Raw genomic sequence first — 13,217 nt, 5'->3', positions numbered from 1 at the left:
TAAAAATACTTTTGGCATTTCTTATGCTTTGAGAAATATTCAGGAATTTTGAACCAATTTTAGGTAGCATCACAATATCAAAGGATTTACAAACTGAATACTGTCAACAACACACACTCTTAGAATTCCTGAGACTTAAGAAAGGAATATTTTGGGAAAAAATGAATATTACAATTCAAAAAGGTATGCATGTTCAATCCAAATACCTCATCAAGCTGAGAGCTTTGTTTAGGTGCATTTTTAGTTATTCTGCTCCTTCTTGCTGCCTCTGGTTTGGTCAAAAATTCATCTTTGTTTGCATTTGCTAAAGCCAGTATAATAAACAAAGTATGATGAGGGTGATCCATTGAAATTCTAGAGATGAGCTGTCATAAAATTAAGAACTGTTAGTTTTATGGAAACAAAAAAAAAGAAAATCCATAACCTTTTAAATTTTGCTTAACATTAAGATATGTGTTACTGTACTAGATGCTGCAGTGGGTGGACTGTGTGAGTATGGGTATGTATCAGAGAGAAAGAGACAGAAGTACATGAGGAATAAGAAAGAGAGAGAAATTGAGTAACTTATGTGGAGCATGAGAGGAGACAAAAGGAAATCTTTATTCTTGCCCTTATATAGCATAATTAATATGAGTGACTAAACTTTTTTTGTATTGCCACTTTCTGGAGTGGAACAGTAGTATATAATAATATAAAAGAAAAGCAACTGTGGTTTGATTTTCAGGTTTACTTACATTATTGAGGACTTCATGAAATCCTAGGCCTCCCATCATCTTGGTCCCCATTCTAGCAGCCAATTGGTACATAAGAGGCAAAAATTTATATGATGGAATCTTCATTCCATCTCTCTACCATTAAAAAGAACACAAAATTAAAAAAACAATGCATTTCAAATAGTCTCACAACTAAGCAAATAAATTATTCTAAGAAAATGCTCCTCTACTAGTGCAATCATCTAGCAGATATTAAATAAAACTTCACTAATCACATATTTTTACTTATCATTTATCTTAAAGTCTAGATTGATTCACTGTTAAGTCATAATATTTGAACCTAAATCAAACTGTATTCAGAACTGGAATACTTGGCACTGCTCATATTCTAGTGAATCCAAAGAGGACAAATGTGGATATAAGAACTATTGTAATCTTGACTCCTGAGAAGTCAGTGTGAATAACAGGGAATAACTATTTTTCCCTACATGCTAAAAGTAACAGGATTTAATGTACACTAGGAGCAAAGGTTGGCTGTATCATTCTCTTCAGCCAGAAGAACCATTTTACTTTTAAGCTTCAAACTGATTGCCAATATATACCTTGTCAACATAACTTTAGTATTAGGTGTCATCAATAAAACCTAAGATTTTTTAAATAAAAATTTACAAAATACTGCCACTTTAATGTTTTCTTAAAATCTTTTTTTCCATTTACAAAAATAATTTATCGTAAAAAATCCCAGAAAAGAATAAAGCAAGGGAAAAATACCCCACCTGTGATCACATCATTTTTAACTGCTTTCCAAATCTCCCAGTCTAGCATTCTGAGTACTTTCCTATGGCAATTGCAAAGATATAGGAAAAGACTGACCTAAATTCTCTCATAGCCACATAAACCTACATCATTAGAGCTAATTAAGTACCCATGTGTAGAGCCCTGAACCAAGTGTCAAGGATACAAAGTATACAAAATCCATGACATTGAGGGGCTTATGTCTAAACTTTTAAAGCACAGGCTAGAACATTGGGTTGAAAAAGAAAACCTGCCTTCATCATGCCATTGACTTCAGAAACTCCAGAATTTTCAAGCCAGAGGGAACAAAGACGGAATATCCACGTATCATGCCCTTCTCCACTTAATAAGCAATTGATGTAATTTTCAACTGCCTTACATAAGAAGCGTTTACGATCTTCTTTCAATGCATGGAGTGCACATTCATCCAACTCCAGCTCTCGCTGAACCTTTACTGTGTATCTTACATTGGATAATTAAAGCAAAACACAAAAGCCATCAAATTTTATAGAACTACAACATCATATAAGATATACAAAATAAATGAAAAATCTGGTGTCCACCTTAGGGGAAAAAGCAAAATTCTAAGAATTATAAGGGGAACAAACTTAGTTTTGTCTTAAAGTAAGTTTGTGCAACTCAAAAGCTATCTTAGGCAACCAAAGACAAAGTGGACTCTATCCAAGGTATTTCGTTAACGTTATTCTCTACTTACACTAAAATATATAGACCAAAAGTAGGTTTGAATAAAGGATTTAATTACATCAAAATAGGTAACTCCTCTCTATTTAATTTCAACACCTATCTCTTCTTCAACTATGATACCAACAAACAAACTAAAAAAGCAAAACAAGAAGCTAACATCAATATACTTTACAATTAGCTTAGAACCAGAGCATGAATTCTTATCTGGTTCTCTATACCTGTATATATACTGTATATCTGTATATCTTGTCACTTGTAGACCCCTAGTTACCTGTTGGTCTGAATTTTATGTTCCCTAAGAAGGCCAACTTCCTCTTTAGCTCTTTTCAGGAGAGCTTGCTTGTTTTCAAATTCTGACGATTTCATGTAGTTTTCAATTCTTTGGTACTGAGTATCTGAGAACCGTGCTAATGAGAGAAATGCCTTCATTTTTCCATTTCTGAGCCCATCATTGCTTTCTCCATCATAATTTCCAGCAACTTCCACTGCCTTCAAGAAAAAACAATCCATTTATATTATATTTACAGATACTAAATACATCTAAAGAATTACTCAGATCAAAGAAATATCCACACTAAAGTTTACTTTATATATATGTATATAAGCTAAATTATATGAAGTACAGTATTTTCTTGACTTTTCAAAACAACTTTGACATGGCAGAAATAACCAAAATAGCTAATATTTGCAAAGAACAGTGCAAAAACAAAAAGCTCTATAAAATTTTTTAAAAATCACATTATGCTTTTCATGTTCATTTATTTAGTGAAGTAGCTATTTCTAAAATTAGCTAAACTAAATAAGAGGGAGAAACAGGAAGGTCAAAAGCGGTAGTAGCACTGGAGTCCCAGTCCTACTTGTAGCGTTGGGCTTCAAATGAATAATAAAGGTTGACTTGCATATTCCTTAATCAGCTGTTTTTACAAATAAGTAAATGGAGAAATTATCAGAAACAACTTGTTTAAAGAGTAGCTGGTGATGGGGGTAGAGAGAAGACACATTTGGGCTTACTTTCCAAATATGCTCCTTCTTTTGTAACATTGTTTCATTCTGCCCTGAAGAGTATACAGAGCTACAACAGTAATAATATTTAGAAAAGTGAAATCGTACTTTTATTTGCCTTTGAAGTACATCTGACCCCAATAAAAAGATCAAATATGTTCATGCTAAACAACTCTCTTAAGGGCTACTCAAAAATCTTACCTTTTCTAGATAGGTCTGCATGATGACTGCAGGATTTTCTAAGCAAGTTTCTGCTAACCAGGTGCCACAAACCCTCAGACATTCTGTGTATATAAGTTTTAGGTTGGGATCATTCTGTATATGAAAGCAAAATCTTAAAATGTAATTCATTATCATGACTATATAAAAAAATCTTCCACGTAGGGGAAAAAAAGCAGGTTAAAAATGTCTTTGCTCATTTGCTTTTACCTTACAACTATTTTAATAATTCCAAATACGTAGGTTTATAAAATAATCATTCTCTACTGTTTACTATTATTACTATTATCGGAACAACTCACATTTATTGAGTACTTTCATATGCTAGGCATTTCTCCCAGCTTTATGTATAGTAACTCATTTAATCCTCACAAGAACCCTAAGAAATAAGTACTATTATTATCCTTAATTAGAAAACTACAACTGAGGTCAAAGAGAGTAGGTAACTTCCTTGAGTCCACACTGTTAAGCAATATTTAAACATCATATCATATGAGTTCCCAGGGCTTTCGTATAATGATGAATTCTCTAGTGATGGAGGATGTAATATAAGTTTCCATTATCCAAAAGTACAAAAAGTTGATATTCACCAAGTAGGTGTATGTCAGAGGGACATCACTGTGTCCAAACCTTTAAAACACTTCATGATTCCTACAAATGCTGCTACTTTGCCCATCATATGCTGGAGATAGAGTTGAAGAAGAAATCAAGTTTACAATAACTAAAATAGGTAATGTTAGATAAAATATTAGACATGATGTTTTCAAGGTATTTGGATTAACAACCCAATTATTCCAACTTGCTTTTTTCTAAAAGTTTTGTTCTCTCATGCATTTCCTCTTCCATTTTTTTTGTCATTTCAAATTTATAGTATCTATTTCTTCTTTGTTTCCCACATACTGTAGAAAGTTTAAAAAAATGAGGCTTATCACTGGGACAACAAGATGGACTGATACAAATGCTATAATAGGAAAAATGAATACTTTCTAAACTTCTTTTACAAATATTAATTTTCAAGACTCCTTTTAACAATTTCTTGTTCATGGGTCAAAGCTTTAATAAAAGCTTTAATAAAATTGGTAATTACTTTAAATTTTATTTTAAACATTTTAATGCACAGTAATTTTTCTTATAACAGTAAAATACGAATTTGGCCAATAGAAAAAAAGTGAACCTCTGTACAACTGGCATCCAGCTTCTTGATCATTTGCTTGAGAATACTCAGGGCAAGACTCTGTTCCTTTTTCGCCCAGAATACTTGTGCTTCCTCCAGCTGCCACTCAGAGACTCCACAACTAGCTGAATTATACTGTTTAATTTGAAATATTGCCCTTTCAGGGAGCTGAAATGAAAATGACAAATAAGAATAAATACTTTTACTATTACTACTACTACCACTACTACTACTAATAAAAGCAGTTACTACCATTCACTGAGGACTTGACTATTTGTCAGGACTGTCTTAAGTGCATCTCTAATTGCCTTCCCCAGGCCCGATGTCGGCCTATCTGTTTTTCTCTTTATATAAAGACATATATATAATTATGTGTGTTTATACACAGTATATAAAATTGCTGACTTGTTATAAATACAATGAGTAAGTTAGGTAGCTTCTCATTTTTTTAACCAGGCAATTGAGGTTTAGAGAAGGTGAGTACCTTGTTCAAGGCTCAAACTCAGGTCTAATTCCAAAATGGGAAGTCGTCAACAATTATGCTATACAATGTTTTAATAGCAATCTCTGTCTCTCAAATGACATTTCTTTTTCACTTACGCTTTCTATTTTCTGGGTAATAAAAGGCAAGGTCAAGAGGTGAGATGACATAGTTTTAAATCTGATTACCTGAGTGTTCTTGAAAGTTCGGGCTAATACAGAGAGTTCTACAAGATGCTTGGTGAGAATGTCCTTAAGACACTCTCTTTGCGAGTTTTCCATTTCCTTTTCCATCAAGATCTCCAAAATGACTGTGCGTAGAGCCATTATAGGCTCCTGAAAACTAAAATCACTGTCTTTGAGAAGCTGGGAATGTTTCCACCACTTAATGTATACTTCAGAGGGCTGCCTATCTGTTGTTGATCTGAAAGCCAAATCAAAGAATTCACATAAGAGAACTGAAAAAAAAAAAAAAAAACCCTGCTAATATGCAGGTTGTGAAACTTAAGGTTTAATAAACACAAAGGATTTTTTTTTTTTTAATTGACAAATACAGGCAGTGGGCCGGATTTGGCCTGCAGGCTATAGTTTACCTAACCTTGACCTGGTCCAACATTTTCTCTCTTTTTTTTTTTAACATCTTTATTGGAGTATAATTGCTCTACAATGTTGTGTTAGTTTCTGCTTTATAGAATATATATATATATATATAGTGAATCAGCTACACAAATACATATATCCCCATATCTCCTCCCTCTTACGTCTCCCTCCCATCCTCCCTATCCCACCCCTCTAGGTGGTCACAAAGCACCCCTGGGGGGCAGGACACAAAGGAATTTTTGCAGTAACATGACTGGAACTTCTAAAATAATATAAAATAAGGACCATAGTTTAGAAACCTACAATGTGGTCAGACCTCTGAGGGTCAGTCAGCAGAGAACCCAACAGAGGATGAACATTTAAAGATTTTCTTTCTTTCTTTGTTTAAACTGAAGTATTGTTGATTTACAATATTATGTTACTTTCAGGTATACAGCATAGTGATTTAATATTTTTATAGATGATACTTTCAAGATTTTCTTAAAAATACTCTTCAACCTCACAAAAAGCAGCACTTCTAAACTAACATTCTTCTGAAATGAGAACACATTCATCAGGCCTGTCATTCAGAACATCTGTACCATTAGTCCAGCTTCAATGCTCCCTGTGGTAAAAAGGACAGTCAGCAAGGAAATGTAATAAACTCATTATCTACTGTGCCTGCCAGGCACAGGGCATGACTCTATGCAAAATGGCAGCTGTTAAAGAAAGAACAATCCAATGAAGGAAATGCTGGCATCTGGCAAAGGTTTCATATACCAATCTTACTTATTAAAGGAAGAGAAAACGCATATCGTACAATTAGTTTATATGAACAGAGTGCTTCCCAGATGTTCAAACTAAGCAATACTGTCCAATCCTTTAGGCCTACTGTATGAAGAGAAATTAGGATGAAGCAAGGAGACTAAGAAGATGGTAAGGTGATGACTAGGAAATGAAAGCTCTTTTAGTTGCTTGATAAAGAAGGAAACAGTAACACAAATTCACAGGAACCAAAACTTTAATTCCTCCCAAAATGATCCTAGAGCAGCAGGTCTCAAATTTTCTAATCTCAGGGACGCTTTACACTCTTACAAATTATTGAAGATCCCCAAAGAGCTTTTGTTTATTGGATTATACCTATTAATATTTACCTTATTAGAAACTAAAACTGAGAAAAATCTAACATGTATTAATTTATTTTCAAATAACAATAGTAAATCGACTATATATCATATATCATAAATAACATTTTTTATAAAAAAATAACTATTCTTCCCAAAACAAAACAAATTTAGCGAGAAGAGCACTGTTTCACATTTATGCAAACCTCTCTGATGTCTGGCTTAATGGAGACAGTTGAATTCTCATCTTTGCTTCCGCATTTGGTTTGCTGTGCTATGATGTTTGGCTTAAGTATATGAAGAACATCTAGCCTCATACAGATACATAGTTGGAAAAGGGAGGAGTATTTTAATAGTCTTTTCAGATAATTGTGGCTATTCTCTGATACCTCACCAAAACTTCACTATACCTCATGAGAGAATGAGAGCAAAAAAACCAGATAACATTTTGCTATAACTGTAACAACAGTTTTGATTTCATGAACTCCTGAAGGGATCTTGGGAAAACCAGGATCTCTACACCACACTTTGCGAACTGCTGTCCTAGAGCACAGGTATTTGGTACCAGCTCATCAAACTTTCCCTTTCTTCCTTATAACTCCCTAGCAGAGAAAGATCCAGGAACACTGGAAAATGAGATCACTTCCTTTTCACCATTATAAGAGGCAATCTCCCCTAAACACTTACTCCATATTCATCAACACTGACTGTTTACTAAGAATTGGTCACCAGGAAAAAGCACTAGGGATACAAAGGATTCAAGAATAAATAAGCCCTATTTTTAGGGAGCTTCTAGTACAGCATGGCAGAGTATACATAAAATGACACTAATGCAATGTGATACTAAAACAGAATGGAGTATAATGTGCTATGGTAAAAAACATGAGGAAACAATTTCATCTAGGGTAGAACAGGGAAAAAGCTGTAAAGAGAAAAACACAATAGTTAAATTTTAAAAACCTGAATTTTCACAATGAAAATTTTTGAAAATGTTTATTTTAACAAGATCACAGTTCATTAGGTTAATTTACTTATATCTTGATAAAAGGAAATAAACCTACGGCTGGTCTCTATATAGTTTTTATTTTTTGAAGTCCCTATTGGTAACAGAAAGGTTATACTTTGGAATACAGTCATTTGAATCACATACCTTGAGAAAAGCTCCCCAATGTTTTCGAGCTCTCCGATGGCCTGCAATCTGCTAAGTGTAGGGTAGAGGGAATACACAGACTCAAGACTGCCCTTACACAACTCTTCCACTTCTTTAACTCTAGTGGCAGAAAAGACAAGACACTTAAAAACTAAGAAGAGGTTTGCAGGAAGATAAAATTTGACTTCCCATTATAGGCCTTGGTGTGGATCTAATAATACTAACACTCACAAGCAGCAGCATAAGGTAGTAGAAACAAAGTAAGCCTTGGAATCCTACAGACCTAGATCTAAATCCCAGTTTTGCCAGTAATGGCTGAATAGCTTTGGGCACATTACTGGATTCCTCTGAACCCAAGTTTTTTCACTTCCAGTTGAAAATTAAAGAATACATACAGAAAAAGCCTAACAAAGTGGCCACCACATGATAAGCACTTAAATGGTAGCAAGTATTACTTCTGTAATAAAGTACAGGATTTATTAGATCACAAATACTGTTAAACAAAAAATGTGTTACATTTGTTTAGCCTGTTATAGTTAAGTTCTTTGTTGTGCATTATCTCATTTGTACCTCATAACAAGCCTTTAAGTATTGACCATTAGTCACCATTTTATAAAAAGGACACTAGAACGTTAAGAGAGGTAAATGCCACATAACTACTAGAGGAGAAAAGATTAAAATTCTCAGTACACTGGTCCAGGAAGAAAACAAAGGAATGGGAAACAAGAAGACCTTCTTCAGGGTTCTCCATAAATAATTGATCAGGGCTCCCAAAGGGAATTTTATTTTTAAAGGTAGAATATATTTGAACCACATAAGCAAAGAAAAAGTTATTACATAAGAAAAAAATAACTTAACACTTCATGTAAGTACCTAACATATGAGCATGCTCTTACATCTAAAACAAAAAATTAAAATGTAACATTGGTTATATATATACAAACATTTGTGTGTATATATATGTGTACATATACCTATCAAGTGTGTATTAAAGAATTCTTTCATACAAAAAATTTAAAATATGAAGTACAGAAAACAACTATTAAGACAGGAATACTCATAATTCTTATGAAAACATGCTTGCAAAAGATAAAATTCATCTGAGCACTCATTTCTCAGATATGTAAAAGCTATGAAATTGTTAATTGCTGAATGTTTCCTCCCACTTTTGCACTGCTTTGACTTTCAACACTGATTAGTATGAATTATTAATTACACAGGGAATTTTTTTAAAGGGGGAAAAGGGAATGACAAGGAAACAACCTGACCACAGCCACCAGGTCTTACTCCTTTCACCAGTGCAAATCCTTGTGTTGAAATTATTCTTCAAGTTTTCAGAAAAGAAGCCATGACATTAAATATTAAAATACAGTAACTCTTTCTTTTTATAATACCTGGCATATTTGAGACTTTCATAAAAAGTGGAGAATTCCCCATCTCTTAGAGACTGCAGAGCATTATACAATGATTCATGGTAACTGGTTCCTTCTATTCCTTTGCTGTGAAATAATTTTAAAAATAAAAGAAAAAGACATTTAAAAATAGAGACTCCTAAGACATGTGTGCATAAACAGCTTCACCAAAAGGCAAAATTTTAAACTAAAATTAAGATATCTCCATTTTAAAAAATGCATTTCTAGAAAACTTGGTAAGAATTACAAAGAATTTTGTGGATCATTTAAATTCTTCAAGCAGAAGAAAGTGAATTTCTCAGATATCTCTCCTGGCTCTAAACATGTTATATTCTCATTTATTTACTTGATGAACACCTACTACGTGCCAGGCACTAGTCACCAGGTTCTAGATGCAGGGAATCCATTAGTGGACAAGTCAGATCAGGTCCCCATTCTCATGGAGTTTATGTTCTGGTTTGCAGATGGACAATAAATAAGAAAAATACCAGACAGTGACAAAGGACATGTAGGAAAGTAAAATAGGGTAACAAAACAGAATGACTGGGTGGCTATTTTAGGATGGACGGTCAGAAAAGATCTATCTGAATATGTCACATTATTAAACTACAGTCTGAACGACAAGTAGCCACTTTCATGGTAACGGGAAAAAAGAAGATATGTTTAAGGCTTTTAGGTACAAACAGGCTGGCTTGATGGAAAAAAACATGGAGAAGTGCTATGTGGCTGAAATACAGTATGCCAGGGGAAAAACAGAATATGGAGATTCACAGAGACAAGTAGGAATCAGTTCAGAGAGTAAAATGTTTTTAAAATACGAGTGCATATCTGATTTTACAGCAATCTAACAGTTTGAAATCTGAAAGACATTCTAATTAATGAAATGTTTTTCTATGAAAGAGATTAAACATACAATTAATATGATTTAATTTTTTTGTTTATATCATCAAAAGACTTTTTACATAAATACACAATCTTTTATTAGATTAGGTGTTTGGCTTTTCATTCAGATGACGGTACATGTAGGTTGTAAACGTTTTCTTCCCGTGCTAGTGACTTAGCAGTGTTTTTTTAATAAAAGAAAATATTTCACAAATAAACTGTCTTTCGTGTACCATCCAGACAATAAAAGTGCCATCTAACTAAATAAAATGTTTGCAGCAGGGAGTGAGAAGGGAAATGCCTGTATTTCTCTTTGGATTTATAAACAATAAGTGAATGAGATTCTCATGAGAAAATAATTTTTATATTTCTATTTTCAAAAATATCTTGAGGGTGGAGGGAAAGGTGCCCTAATATAAGAAGAGAGTGAAATTCAGCCCTACGTAGACTTACTGCATACTGCTATATTATTTAAGCATTTAGCTTACAGCATCTACAAAACATGAAAACACAACTCCCACTACATTCATAGAGCAAGATAAAAACAGTTCATTATTCATAACTAGAGAAATGGCAATTAAAAATGTCTGAATTCTTCTTACTTGACAGAAATGCAGTGGTCCCACTGCATATTCCTCCACGCTACTTGGTAATGAAGTTCCTGTAGTTCAGCACACCACTCTTTATTTTCATGATCTAATCCCCTTAAATAGACGGAAAGAATATGGCAGAGTCCCAAATTCTGCAAGGCCTATGCAGGAGTTAAAAAAAAAAAAAAAAGGAATCATAAATAACAGAATACTAGAGAAACAAAAAACAGCAAACATAAAAAGTAACTTTCAAAATTTTAGTAGTTCACAACATCACTTAAAATGTCAAAATATTGTTTGTGTGTTCCCCCTAAAACACAAAGATAGAGCTCAAAGGGCTCTGATATTTGATAAAAGAATGGCTAAGGAATATTAGCCAGTAACAGAAATGATAACTTCTGGAACAAACTCTAGTACAAACTATGAGAAATAGTTTACATGAGATTTTCCATACAAAGGACTTAATTCACTACCGGCCACATAGTACACAGTCAAGAAATGTCTTCTCTGTTAGCTAAGAAGATTATGACCAACAAATCTACACTATCTTTCAGGTCAGTGACCTTTCCAATTTACCTGTGTATCCCTCTGAGTTTTAATCCCAGTGCCTGAAAAAGAACCTTCAGTCTTACCTCTACAGTTTATCTGGTTGTGTAAATATTCCACTGACATACTGAAATAATCTGAGCACTACACTAGTAGCGCTTTACCAAAGCAGAAAAAAAAGTACCTGAATTATTCCTGCCTGGCGAGTTGAGGAGGAGATTGCTGTCTCGAGGTCATATGTTACTAGGGCTTTCCCCCACATTGCTTCATGTTCATATGTTCGTAGTCTATAAGAAAAGAGTTTTTAAATGCTTTTGAGTTCTACATACATGTAACTTCCTTCATAACAGAATTACTATAGCATTATCTATAAAAAAGCAATTTACCTAGTAAGGGGTTGTAATATTTTCCCTCCACCACAACCGTAAAGACTATCTGGCTCTCCTATACTTCTGTAGATTTCTAAGAGCAGATCCTAAAAACATGGAAACAACAAAAATTGGAGGAGAAAACTATCAGTTTATGAATTCAGCAAATTTGAAATTATATCATTTCCATCATGTAACTCCCAACTCTACATGTTATGTTATAAAAGTAAAATATAATGGTATTTAAATATATACTAAAGATACTGATCAGCAACCCAACAAACTGATCCCAGACAACAGAATGACTGTGGACTACCTGAGAAGAATTGCTCATGATTTAGTGAATTAGATAAGAAATAAATCCCAACCTAACAGGCTTCTAACACATGCAAAAATAATCATAAAAACAAAAGCAAACAATCCTGTCAACAGCTAAAACTGTACATGGGAAAATGAAGTCCTACAAAGTCTGACTCTTGAAAACTGAATTTGGTAAAAATACAAGCTGTAAAGGTTTTCTCTGAGAGAAAATTCAAAGTTGCACTATGTTATAATTGGTAAAATGTGATATGGATAAAGAATTGGTTTGATGACTCAAAACTTTGTTATAAAATTTACTCAGGAAAGAATTGATTCTGCTTAAAATAATCTCAGCAAAATAAAAATGAAAATAGCAAACAAAACAGAAAGAAAAAAAAGGAAAAAGAAAACAAAAATCAAAAAAAGAAAACAGAAAATTAGAAACTGCACTGCAGAGAAAATTGATCAAGAATTTAATTATCTTAATGGTATTTGCTCCAGGAAATACTTTCTAAACACAAATTGATATTGGCATAATTCTATTATGCTAATCAAACTGTTTCTATTCATAAACATGAAATAATCAAGCCCTCAGTGTTGGAACATTCAGTTCAGAAGCCTAGCACAGTGCCTGAAGCACAGGAGATACTCCAAAAACTCAGAAAAGAGGCTAAGACTATAAAGAAGCAAAAAAAGGAAAGAGAAAAATCAGGAGAATGGTATCAAAAAGGTAGATAGAACATATTTCAAGTAAGGCATGGTTGATGGTGTTAAGTGTTGATGAAACATTAAGGAAGAAGTTGAATGAAAGGTGACCACTAGACTTAGTAACATGAAGTTTATGAGTGACATTAGCAAGTGCTATTCAGTGGAGAGAGTAAAAGGAAGGAAATGGAGACAGGAAATACAGACAACTCTTTCACAAGGTTTGGCTGTGATGGAAAGGGAGAAAAAAAAGATGTCACCTTTAAGAGAACATAGGGAAAAGGGAAATGATTTTGTGTCCATTTGAAGGAGAATGTTTTCATTAAGAGTTTGAAAATTTGAATATGTTGAGAAGGAGCACGGCACAATAAAAAAAAATGTTCCCGAGAAAGAGTTGATGAAAAACAAAGCACAGAAGGAGAAACTTTCTCTGCTTTAACAAGAGGAAGATTACAATGGCAGCAGATGCAGGG

General features: G+C 33.6%; 1 protein-coding gene across 4 annotated transcripts in view; it reads right to left on the bottom strand.

Moving 5' to 3' along the window:
- ATM (ATM serine/threonine kinase) overlaps positions 1–13,217 on the bottom strand; it is a 149,139-nt gene that overhangs the window by 28,354 nt on the left and 107,568 nt on the right. For all 4 annotated transcript variants that reach the window (XM_036861082.1, XM_036861086.1, XM_036861083.1 and 1 more), the window contains 12 exons: positions 11,758–11,846; positions 11,556–11,658; positions 10,838–10,986; positions 9,336–9,440; positions 7,942–8,061; positions 5,278–5,512; positions 4,609–4,776; positions 3,417–3,530; positions 2,485–2,702; positions 1,763–1,970; positions 735–848; positions 207–365 (listed from right to left, as the gene is read on the bottom strand). In XM_036861082.1, coding sequence (XP_036716977.1) covers positions 207–365; positions 735–848; positions 1,763–1,970; positions 2,485–2,702; positions 3,417–3,530; positions 4,609–4,776; positions 5,278–5,512; positions 7,942–8,061; positions 9,336–9,440; positions 10,838–10,986; positions 11,556–11,658; positions 11,758–11,846 — 1,782 coding nt within the window. The remainder of the gene's footprint in view (positions 1–206; positions 366–734; positions 849–1,762; positions 1,971–2,484; positions 2,703–3,416; positions 3,531–4,608; positions 4,777–5,277; positions 5,513–7,941; positions 8,062–9,335; positions 9,441–10,837; positions 10,987–11,555; positions 11,659–11,757; positions 11,847–13,217) is intronic.

This window comes from Balaenoptera musculus, chromosome 8 (genome assembly GCF_009873245.2).
Source record: "Balaenoptera musculus isolate JJ_BM4_2016_0621 chromosome 8, mBalMus1.pri.v3, whole genome shotgun sequence".
Classification (NCBI taxonomy): Eukaryota; Metazoa; Chordata; class Mammalia; order Artiodactyla; family Balaenopteridae; genus Balaenoptera; species Balaenoptera musculus.
This window is presented reverse-complemented; position numbering and strand designations above follow the sequence as displayed.